At 39.6% G+C, this 12186-nt stretch overlaps 1 protein-coding gene across 2 annotated transcripts in view; it reads left to right on the top strand.

Annotated features, from left to right (window-relative positions):
- Cpsf2 (cleavage and polyadenylation specific factor 2) overlaps nt 1–12186 on the top strand; it is a 26576-nt gene that overhangs the window by 3258 nt on the left and 11132 nt on the right. Inside the window, exons 2-8 of one of the 2 annotated variants that reach the window (XM_005343471.3) lie at nt 2126–2307; nt 3391–3550; nt 3628–3733; nt 5184–5313; nt 6744–6859; nt 7951–8138; nt 9034–9324. In XM_005343471.3, the coding sequence (XP_005343528.1) occupies nt 2159–2307; nt 3391–3550; nt 3628–3733; nt 5184–5313; nt 6744–6859; nt 7951–8138; nt 9034–9324 (1140 nt within the window). In that variant the 5' untranslated portion in view covers nt 2126–2158. The remainder of the gene's footprint in view (nt 1–2125; nt 2308–3390; nt 3551–3627; nt 3734–5183; nt 5314–6743; nt 6860–7950; nt 8139–9033; nt 9325–12186) is intronic. The other variant, XM_005343472.3, reaches the window with a different exon arrangement.

Below are 12186 nucleotides of genomic sequence, written 5' to 3' on the forward strand. Positions count from 1 at the left end.
ACCACCGCCCGGCCTAAAATTCACTTTCTACACTGTGTATGTAAGCAGTTTACAACCAATTTAAATTGTTTTATTTATATGTTTTATCCCTTTAGTAAATTTAACTCCTTACAATTGTTTCTCTTTTTTAGATTTATTATTTTATTTAATATATGTGAGTGTTTTATCTGTATATATGTGTGTCACGTATGTGTCTGGTGCCTTTGGAGTTTAGGGCTTTGGATCCTCTAGAACTGGAGTTATGGATGATTGTGAACCACTGTGTGGGTACCGGGAACTGAACCCAGGTCTCTATGAGAACAGCAAGTGCTCTTCACTGCTGAGTCCTTTCTTCAGTCCCAATGTTTCCTTTTTAAGATGGAACATTTAGGGCCAGTCATGATTGCACATTCCTGGAATCCTAGCATTTGAGAGGCTGAGGCAGAATAAAGAACCTGAGGCCTTTTGGATTATATAGTCCACTCAAGACCAAACTTCATAGTAAGAACTTGTCTCAAAAACAGACAAACAAAAAGCATGTGCTCCTTCTGATCCTAGGGAAAGACAGAAATTAAAACACCATGGTTATAAAGAGAAGTAAATTATATTACATTGCCAAGACTGTTTTTTTTTTAATTTATTAAAAAAACTTTTCTGAATTTGTATTTTATCATGTCTCGGCTGAGATATCAGTAGGTAATGAATGTCTGATAAGAATACGTATTTACCTTAAGGACCTACATGATACTTTCCATATGTTGAATTCTGGTCTTTCTGGAAAAGTTTTAATGGGAGTTCATTCAGTTATATCTGCAAGCACTTTGTGTTTTGAGTTTATAATTAAATAACACTGAGAACTGAAAATTAAGCCAGCCATAGTGCTGCAAGCCTTTAATCTTGAGGCAAAGGAAGGTAGATCCCTATGAGTTCAAGACCAGTCTGGTCTATATAGTGAGTTCCAGGACAGCCAGGGCTACATAATAAGACCCTATTTTGAAAACAAACAAACCAAAAGAATAGAAAATGTATGTGTTTATTTCTCATACCTCAAGTAAGTAAATAAGTACATCAGTATTTCAGATTTTAACTTATTAGAACAGCTACTATGTACTTCTGCTAATTAATACATCAGATGGGTCACGTCTAGTCAGGTAGATTACCCAGGCCTATGATCCTAGTATTTGGGAACTGGGGAGGTAAGTAGGAGGATGAGGCGTTTAAAGTCGTCTTTTGCTACATAGAGAGGCCAACTACATTATATGAGACCTTGTCTCAAAAAAAATAAATAAACCAAAGAGAACTGGAGCTGTTAACTGTAGACCCCACATTACCGGCTGAGCCATCTCACTGGCTTTTACCAGTTTACAACAACACAACACTCATTAATCTTTCTTGAAAATATATGGTAGGCATCCCCACATACATTGCATTGGGTTGTGTGTGTTGAGTGCCTACTTTGTGTCAGGTTTTGTTTGGGGAATTGCAAACAAACACTATGAGAATTAATTGCAAACCTTAAGATGTTTTTCAGTTGCTTACAATGCAGCACAAGTGTTGTCAACATTAGCTTCCTGAAAACTATTTGAGTTTCTATGAGTATATACATTTCGTGTGTGTGTGTGTGTTGAGGATTGTGGGAGAAAGGAGGAGCCATGGTTTTTAATCAGATTCTCAAGAGAGTCCCTGTATTTAATACCTCTTGTATAGAGAAAAAGACTGTCATCGAGCTAGATAGAGAAAAAACAGATTAGCCCTGAAGACTGAGTTCTTAATTTACTACCACTTAATACTGAGCAATACGGTCTAAATAATTTCCACATATTTGGAATCCTCTACCCTCTGTATATGTATATTAATGCTAATGTTTTATTAACTGGAATCCCTAGGTGAGGAAAAGTTAATTAATTTGCCCTGAATCATGTAGGAGTTGATTGAAATCTGGATCAGTGATTCCAAAGTCCCCTATTATACAACCACCCTGGGGAGGGTGTGAAGGTCTCTGAAAACAAGGTTGTACTTTTAAGTATAGCTGTGGTGGAAATGCTAGCTTTTAATCAAACTCTTGAATTTCTGCGCATGAAAAATTGAAATAATTTGCCTATTACGTGGACTGTGCTTTATGCTTACTTATATTTTTATTTGTAAGCACCTTGTAGGTAACCATTACTGGACCAGAAAGATGACATCTATCATCAAATTAACTACCCTCTCCGGGGTCCAAGAAGAGTCTGCTCTTTGCTATCTTCTCCAGGTTGATGAGTTTAGGTTTTTGTTGGACTGTGGCTGGGATGAACACTTCTCTATGGACATTATTGATTCCCTGAGGAAGTAAGTTACAGTTTGTAGTTCTAGCTTTTATTAAATCAACTTAAAAAACAGGGCGGTGGTGGCGCACACCTTTAATCCCAATCATTGGGAGGCAGAGGCAGGCGGATCTCTGCATTCAAGGCCAGCCTGATCTACAGAGCTAGTTCCAGGACAGGCTCCAAAGCTACAGAGAAACCCTGTCTTGAAAAAAACAAACAACAAACAAAAAAAAACAAAACTAGATCCTCAACTTTACACTTTATAATGTCATTCTAATGTTATATACTGTTGCTGTCATTTCTTTAATTTATAGAAAGTTTTATTTATGGCAGAAAGCTAATTTGTAATTGTTGTGATTTTAGTTAATAGTAAGTATGTAAAACAGAAAGCTACATTGTAACCATTGTAATTTGCAAAATTTTATTGGCTGATAAGTTTTGATTTTGAAATTCAGTAAAGCTTTGTTATTACTTTGCTAGTGGACCACAGAAAGTGTGCTCTTTAATTTTTGGAAAGAACATGAATCTGTCAAAACCTGAAGAAAATTGATACATCCCTGTGAAAGCTGTCCCCGAATGACATTACCTCACTTTCTGTGTCGCTTTAGTCACTATTGTAACTTAATTCTTTGAATGATATCCACCTAAATATGTCAGAAAAAAAAACAAGACATTTACATTTGCTGCATTACTATTAATAAAATAAAAAAAGGAGAACTTAAAGGCCGACCCCCCAAAATCTCCTTTAATCCTGAGGACTTTTGTGGTTAATGATATTTATGACAACTGTCACCAAGCTAGAAAACTGAAGCAAAGTCAGTAACAACTATTTGAGCATTTAAGTCTTGTCCCTTTAACAATCTTCTCGATTCCAAGCTGACTTCTTAAACTTAATAGCAAATGTGGTACCCATCCAAGATCAACTTAAATGTGGCGTCTTCATTTTCTCTTGTGCTTTCAATTACAATTCTCAGGGGTCATTGTCTTAGCCTTGGGTTTGCTCTTCTGCCTCAGTGTAGACCCAAGGTAAATGGGTGCATCAGGATGGCAGTTCCGCCCTTTCTGCTTCAGAACTGATGAGCTGCCCTCTTGGTTGTGTTCACAGGCATGTTCACCAGATTGATGCAGTGCTCCTGTCTCACCCCGATCCACTCCACCTTGGCGCCCTCCCATTCGCTGTGGGGAAGCTGGGTCTGAACTGTGCCATCTATGCCACCATTCCTGTTTACAAAATGGGGCAGATGTTCATGTATGACCTCTATCAGGTAATTGAAGCAGTTAACAAGAGAGGCGTTTATGCTCCATCATGATCATTTTTAACTTTGAATTGTGTTTTTTTTAGTCTCGCCACAATACGGAAGATTTTACCCTCTTTACATTAGATGATGTGGATGCAGCCTTTGATAAAATCCAGCAGCTAAAATTCTCTCAGATTGTGAACTTGAAAGGTAACGTAGTAAGTTGGTAGACTAATGGAGTGGAAGTTCTGTTTTCTTTTTTCGTTCTTTTTGTTTTGAGTTTTTTAGTTTTTACAGTGCTGGAATCCATCCCAGAGCCTCAAGAATGCTGGGCAAGGAATTCACCCTTAGCCACTCCTACCCAGTTTGGAGTGGTGGAGTGAGTTGCCTTCTGAGAGGGTTATATTATACAAATTATAGGCGTTGTGGGGTGAGAATAAAAATTAGCACTTTCTGCCGGGAGATGGTGGCAAACACCTTTAATCCCGGCACTCGGGAGGCAGAGGCAGGCAGATCTCTGTATGTTCGAGGCCAGCCTGGTCTACATAGTGAGTCCCAGGATAGCCAGGGCTACAGAGAGGAACCCTGTCTTGATTGGGGGAAAGGGAGGGACTACCACGTTCTACCTAAAATTTCCATTTGAATTTCAAAATATTTCAGACTAAATACTAGCGATATGTTAACGGCTTGGGTGTCCTCATATTTGGGTAGGAAACAATGTAAAATGAACAAAGCTAATATGTCTGAATCCTCGTAACTTACAGTTAAGTTCAGGAGACAAAATGACTCAGAGCCCTAAATGTAATAACTAAAGCAAATTAAATAGGTAGAAAATGTATTACTTAATAATGATGTCAAGTATCAAATCTGCAAGAGGGAATCCTGTTACAGGTTTTCTTAAACATGAACTCTAGCATTAAAAACATGGCATAGTAGCTAGTGTGGTGCTCATGCCTGTAATCACAGTTCTTGGAGGCCTAAGAGAAGGATCCTGAGTTCAAGGCCCATCTAGGATACATAGCAAGTTCAGGCAGCCTGGGCTGTACATAGTGAAACCCTATCTAAAAAATAAAAATTAAAAAAAACACCCAAGAAAAGTGACAGAGCAGCAGTTGATGCTGATTAAACCACAAAATGACAACTAGTGGTATGGTCTTCATAGTTTTGCTTGGGTTTAGCTTTTCTGTAGATAAATTCTTCATTATAATGAGGTTTGAGTTGTTATTCCATCAGTTAGGTTAACAGAGGTGGTAACAACTTGGCAATTACCTGTGCAGTACAAATATCAAAACTTAGTCCTGAGGATGTAATGTAGTGGTGTTTGTCTGGTATACAAGGGGCCCTGGGCTCAGTCCATGGCGCTACAAATAAAGCATACAGCTGAGTAATAGTGTGCCTGCTGTTCAGTCTAGTCTCTAGCCTTGTGTTTGTGAGCACAGATAGATTACCTCTGGGCTACGCACAATGAAATGAGAAAAGTGATTGTTTCTGTTAAGGGAGTAGAGTAGCTGGAGACATGAGAGGGGGTTTCTTTTCGCTGTAAGCATTTTAACATCTGAATTATATGCCAATGAGCATGTTGCTGTTAACATAACTTAGAAATACATCTGTCCTTGGGATTGTGAAAAAATCTGAGTATTGTCATTATTTTGTTATGTAGGCAAAGGACATGGTTTGTCTATCACACCCCTGCCAGCTGGCCATATGATAGGAGGGACAATATGGAAAATAGTCAAAGATGGAGAAGAGGAAATCGTGTATGCCGTTGACTTCAACCACAAGAGGGAGATGTAGGTATATCTAGACAAGCGCTGAAGGCAGCACCACCACTGTTCCAGTCACTGAAGGAAAAATCAGGAGCAACTTTTTAGTTTCTCATCAGAACTCTACAGCAATTTAAAAATGTCAAGTACTGAGTATTTTCATTGTAGATTGACAGGTTCATTATAGGACATAAGGGCTTTAAATTTTATATGTCAGTATCTATCCTATAATGCAGATATTTTCCTGGAGGTGTTGAAAGTGAATTTTTTATACATTAAATTATATTTTATATGATCTTGACTTTTTGATAGAACATTTGATTCTTTTCTTTGGAGGCTGGTTAGTAATTGCCATCTAATTTAATGATACTTGATGACAGATTTCCTTTAAAGGGGAACATAATGGTTATAATTTTACAGTATTCATTTGATAGTCAGAAAAATACTGTAAATTTTGTGAGTGTGTTCACTGTCCTACAGGCTTCCTTTGCTACAACTGTACATTAAACCCATGGCTATTTTGTGTTAGATTACAGTCATCTTAAGGTCTAAACAGTAAGGACTAACAGATTGAATTTAGAGTTGTAATCATGGGTGGATGAGAAGGTTGAAAATGTAAATAAGTAAACGGTGAATGAATTCAACCACTTTAGAAAGTACAAGAATAAATTTTAGGCGGATTTAGAGTTAACTGAAAAAGGAAGCAGTGTTGCTGTGCCCTGCCCACACAAAGGTGATGTGCTTACAAAAGAAGACTGCTGAATTTGATTGTATACAGATTTAAAACAGTAACCTACACTATAAAACGATAAAGATACTGTAGTAATTGGCCAAAGATTTACATACATGTAAAACTAGGAATTACTCAAGATATTGTGACATCACCTGGGCTGCATACAGCCCATTCCTCTAAAATCAAATGTCAGGCAGAAGGTTTTTACAATTCTAAAAGTTGGGTTTAGAAAGAAAAATATTAATGTCATGGGAAGAATCCAGAAGAAAGAAATGAATATATAGGAATATCTATAAGATATCTATGTTCTAAGTGCATATATGGATACACAAGAAAATTTGTGTGTTTAAAGGGATATGTTCAATGTATCATATCATTTGTCTTTAAGTGATCCTCTAGAACATTTTTAGTTTCCTCAAACTTTTCTGAATTTATGAGATTTTTTTTTAAAATCAAATACATGGTGCTGGAGAGATGGCTCAGTGGTTGAGAGCTCTTCCAGAGGACCCAGGTTCAATACCCAGCACCCATGTGGCAGTTCACAACTATCTGTAACTCCAGTACCAGGGGACCCAACAGCCATGGCGAAACACCAGTGCATATAAAATCAAGCATGCGTATGTTTATAGTTTGGGGTTCTTTGAAAAGCAGTACTTTTGTAATAGGTTAGCTATCAATGTTCATTTGAAATGACAGTATTCTTCCTCTTTAAACTTTGTTATAGCCACTTAAATGGATGTTCCCTGGAAATGCTAAGCAGACCCTCTCTACTTATCACAGATTCATTTAATGCTACATATGTACAGCCTAGAAGGAAACAGAGAGACGAGCAGCTCCTGAGTACGTATGTCTAGTATTCTGTCGGGATAGCTGTTCAATTCCTGATTATTCTGTCTAGCTATGTTGGAAGAGATTGGCTAACTCTAATAATTAATTTTCTAATTATATCTTTTAAGTTTTTACAGTGTATGTATGTATATGTGCATGCTCGCCACAGAGTGCATGTAGAGGTCAGAGGACAACTTATAGAAGTGAGGTGTCTCCTCCCACCATCTGGGTCTTCAGGATGAAGGCTTGGCAACAAGCACCTTAACCCACTGAGCTGTTTTGCTGGGCCCATAACTCCTGTGGTGTTGGTTTGGCTTGGTCTGGTCTGGTCTGGTTTGGTTTGGTTTGATGTGGTTTGGTTTTGAGAGATGCTAATATGACCATGTCAAGATGCTCTCTCTCTAAACGTTGGCTTCCTCGACCACTCAGCACATGGATAGCTCTCGGAGGCAATCGCTGGTCTTTGTATAACATGCATATATATAGCTCCAAAGAACAGTGGGAGGGTACCCAAGAGAGGATGAGAGTGCACAAGGTCTGCTGGCGGGTGCTGTCTGTTCTATTCCCATAGAGTTAGCTTGATTTTGCTGAGGTGCTTCTGCTTTGACTCTTTCTGCTGTGCTTTGTGTTATTTTTTATAAGCCATATGTGATGGCAACAGGAAAGCTGTTCCACTTTTAAACATGGGGGCAAGCACTCTCATCTGTCTACTTAACCAACTCACTAACTTTAAGAAGCTCCTCAGTTCGTGTGTGTGTGTGTGTGTGTGTGTGTGTGTGTGTGTTTGCTAGGTAGAGTTTGCTTTTATCCAACACTTCAAGCTGACTTTGAGAACAAGGACATCTATTTCTAAGGATGCTTTTCTTCTTGGAAGGGAACATGTTCTGTGTTTTATTCTACATACATGCATACAAGACATGTATCCTGTGTTTTATTCTTAGATACATTTAATCAAGTCAAAGGTAATTGTGTTGATGTGAACAAGTACTCTTTATATGTGTCCTAGTAACTACTTATACAATCTTTATAAACGACACTGGGGAATTGTGTCCAATTTTGTTACAAAGCACTTGTTTTATAGGGATCTTCTGTTCTTGTTTAAGCAAATGTCCTGGAAACTCTTCGGGGTGATGGAAACGTGCTCATAGCGGTGGACACAGCAGGCCGAGTTCTGGAGCTTGCTCAGCTTCTTGATCAGATTTGGAGAACTAAAGATGCAGGGCTGGGTGTTTATTCACTGGCACTCCTGAATAATGTCAGTTATAACGTGGTGGAGTTTTCCAAATCACAGGTTTGTTCTCGTGTGACATTGAATAAAGAGGTTAAGTGTAGTGTCTTAATTGCCCATCAGATATTATTTTTCTACAATTGATAATAATAGCAGCTGAAGTTAACTGCTTAGTATCCTGTGTTCTTCACATACATTTCATTTAAGCCTAAAGTTTGTATTTTACAGGTTGATGAAGTTGCTTGTTTTCTAACTCTTGGTTTTCTGATCTGTAAAATGGGGGTAAAAATAAAATATCAGTGCTAGAATTTAATTAATTAATTAATTAATTAATTATTTTTCTGAGGCAGAGTTTCTCTGTAGCTTTGGAGCCTGTTCTAGAACTCACTCTGTAGAGCAGGCTAGCCTTGAACTCACAGAGATCTGCTTGCCTCTGCTTCCCGAGTGCTGGGAATAAAAGCGTGCACCACCATCACCCGGCCTCATCATTCTTAAAATGAATTCTTTTCCCTCCAAGCATTGATACCTGGGTTCAATATTGATTTAGAACACCATTCTCTTCTCAGAAAGATTTAAGCCGACATAAGTGAAACACTGCAAATTGTTACTGTTTTTCAAGACAGAGATTCTCAGTGTATCCCTGGCCTTGGAACTTGCTCTCTAGACCAGTCTGGCCTCAAAGTCAGATCCGCCTGCTCCTGCCTCCCAAGTGTCGTGTTTAAAGGCATGCACCACCACAGTCAACAAAATTGTTTTTTTTTTCTTTTTGTTTGTTTCTTTGTTTAAGGATTAAAAGCTGGAGTGGGAGAATCTAATGGGGAAAAAAACCTATTAGCTACTTGTCCAAATAGCACAAATTTAATCAATTAGTTGGGGAAAAGACTTAAAATTTGATTATTGTTAAATATCTCACATCTATGGCATTTTCTAATTGTTGTCATTTTCCTCCTTGTTTTAGGTAGAATGGATGAGTGATAAATTAATGAGATGTTTTGAAGACAAAAGAAATAACCCATTTCAGTTTCGCCATCTCTCTCTGTGCCATGGTCTTTCTGACTTGGCTCGAGTTCCAAGCCCCAAAGTTGTACTTGCCAGCCAGCCTGACCTTGAGTGTGGATTCTCAAGGGATCTCTTTATTCAGTGGTGTCAGGACCCGAAAAACTCAATCATTCTAACTTACAGAACAACTCCTGGGACTTTAGCACGTTTCTTAATTGATAATCCTTCTGAGAAAGTTACAGAAATAGAGGTGAGCACTTATATTCAAACTTTATCTTTATTGTATTTGTTTGGCACTGGCTCCAATTAATGTTGCCTCTCTCTGTGTGTGTGTGTGTGTGTGTGTGTGTGTGTGTGTGTGTGTGTGTGTGTATGAATATATGAGTGTCGGTGAAGCCATCTACTGAAGCATGGGCAACACGCTTGTGTCAGATCCCCGAAGAACAACGATTCTCCCTCCCTCAGCAGCCAGTAGCTCTTCTGCTAGAGGTGGGCCTGTCATGCTGGATTTTTGACTGGCTTGATCGTTTGCAGGTGACACAGCTGTATTGAGGTCATCAGTGCAACACACATTATATCCAGAAGACAACATTTCACAGCATTCCTCCCTATCCTCCAGCTCTTAAATTCCTTCCATCTCCTTTTCTGCCTGGTTCCCTGAGCCTTGGAGGTGTGGGGCAGTTGGTCTAGGTCTCCCATCTGGGGATGAGCTCTTACAGTCTCAGCTGCCCAGCAAAGAGTCTTCATTAATTGCTCCCTTTTGCAAAAAGCGTCTCTCAACATGGTTAAGAGCAGCATTAACCTGTGGGTACAAACATAAATATTTGGAAGTCAGTCTGTCAACATGACCATTTAGCAGAGCAACAGTAGGCTCCCCATAGCAGCCAGTGATCTTCCTAGTCAGGGCCTTTTGACCAGTTTAACATTGCCAGTTATGAATTCCCTCCTGTAGGACAGGCCAAATCCAGTCAGTTGGTTAGACGTATAATAGTCATGCCACTATTGCGCTATTTCACCAGTGGCCACATTCAAGTAGATATTCTTTACTTGTTTCTGTACCATGGGTAGGTGTACTTATTCTATATCATAGCCTTCAACCTGTTTTTCTTTCCTTTGCAATTCATAATGTGAGTCATGATGATTTCCTAACCTTTCTCATTTTAGGCCTTTATTAATCTTCCTGTGACCCTTATTTCCCATGCTGAAACCAAGGACGTTGGCCATTCTAGGCAGGCATTGTGCCATGAGCCACACTTCCAGCCCCATTGCAGACTTTTGACCTTGATTCTTTCAGGTCAGAGGACAACTTTCTGGAGTCCTTTATCTCCTTCCACTGCGAGGGTCCTGGGGATTAAAATTAGGTCTTCAGGCTTGACAGCAGACATCTACACACGTTTTAATTTTTAGTTTGTGTGTTCACATATACATGTGCCATATGCAATCAAAGTCTTGGTCTCTGTTTTGTTTTTTTTCTTTGTTTTGTTTGTTTGTTTGTTTGTTTGTTTCTGAGAGCCCAGTAACTCTGGCTGACCTAGGGCTCACAGAGATCCACCTACCTCTACCTCCTGAGAGCTGCGATTAAAGGTGTGTGTCTTCACACCCAGCCTCTCTCCATTTCTTGAAGAACACCTTATTTCCTAATGGCCTTTTGTGCACGCTGCCTGGGCTGCTTCCCTGTCTACTTCAGGTGTCTGAGTCCGATCTTCCAGCTGCCTTTCTCTGACTCCAGGGTTGGCAGCTTGTCAGTCTCATTGGGTCTTTGAGTTCATGAACCTCCCCTTGTCCCATGTGTTGTCCTCTTAGCTTGAAGACAGTGTCCCGTGAGTAAACACTGTGCAGGCACTGTTGGCAAACCTGCCCTTCCTCTTGTCTGGCCACACCTTTGCCCTAGTGTGTGCCTGCATTCCAGCATCTTTATGCCCTGTTAGCCAACTTTGTCTTTTTTCTCTTCCAGCATCCCACAACGAACCTAGTCTCATCCCTATCCCATGACCTACTCAAGTATTTAACAGAAAAATAGAAGGGGTCCATCAGGAATTCTTGTCTTACCACTCACTACACTATACCGCCTCTGCACTCTCATCCACAGACAGCTAGCAGAACAACTAAGATGTGGAAAGATTTTGCTTAATAACCAAGCCATCAAGTCCGTCGGCTTCCCACAACTAGTATTGACAGAAGTCTATAGCCATCATTTCAAGTGGGTTGACTCATAACTGCAGGACAGTGCATAGTTTTAGATGGCCATTTTGTATTTTGTCCTCATAGCAGCATTCGAAGGAATATTTACTTTGTGAAAAGCCATACGGTACCCTTCTCTCGTATAATAAGTTGTTTAAGAAAAGCATCATTATCAGCAACTAAAGTCTGATAAATACTCACTGACTACAGCATTGCTGATGGAAGAGTCCAAGCAAGCGTATCAAAATAAAACACTGTCTTGGGTTATTTAATAGCTTAGAAATATCAAGTTAAAATAACTCAGAAGTACTTAAAATGGTTTCATGAGAGATGAAATATTGAATATGAAAATTTTAATTACTGGAAACTCAGTTAGGGTTGATATGCCATTGAGGAATTAAAAGGACATTAAAAGTTTGGAAAAAAAAGAAAAAGAAAATGACATTCCAAAGCATCCTCATGATAACAGAAGCAATGGGAACAATGTGAAAGGCTTTAGTGTAAAAGGCTACTTAGTGTGTTCAGGTCTTGTCCCCACTCACCACCTCCTCCCTGTGCTCCCTCACTTTGTTCTGCCTTTATGTGGTCACATCCTCCTGCCTCTGCTTCCTGAGTGCTAGGACTAAAAGGTGTGCACTGCCACACCAGGCAAGCACCTAGGCACATTCCACATACTCTCCCTGGCAACTCTTCTGTCTATAGGGAAGTGGGTGTTTCCTTGTCATTGTTGTCTGTTTAAAGGGCCCTACTATCCCCATTGTCTCAGTGTCTCAGTGTGTGGATGCACCCCTCATGGCCCTGATTTCCTTGCTTGTGCTCTCTCTCCTTCTGCTCCTGATTTGGACCTTGGGGTTGTAGTCTGGTGCTCCAATGTGGGTCTCTGTCTCTGTCTCCTTTCATCGCCTGATGAAGGTTAATATTCAGGAGGATG

This window comes from Microtus ochrogaster, chromosome 1 (assembly GCF_000317375.1).
Source record: "Microtus ochrogaster isolate Prairie Vole_2 chromosome 1, MicOch1.0, whole genome shotgun sequence".
Taxonomy (NCBI): domain Eukaryota; kingdom Metazoa; phylum Chordata; class Mammalia; order Rodentia; family Cricetidae; genus Microtus; species Microtus ochrogaster.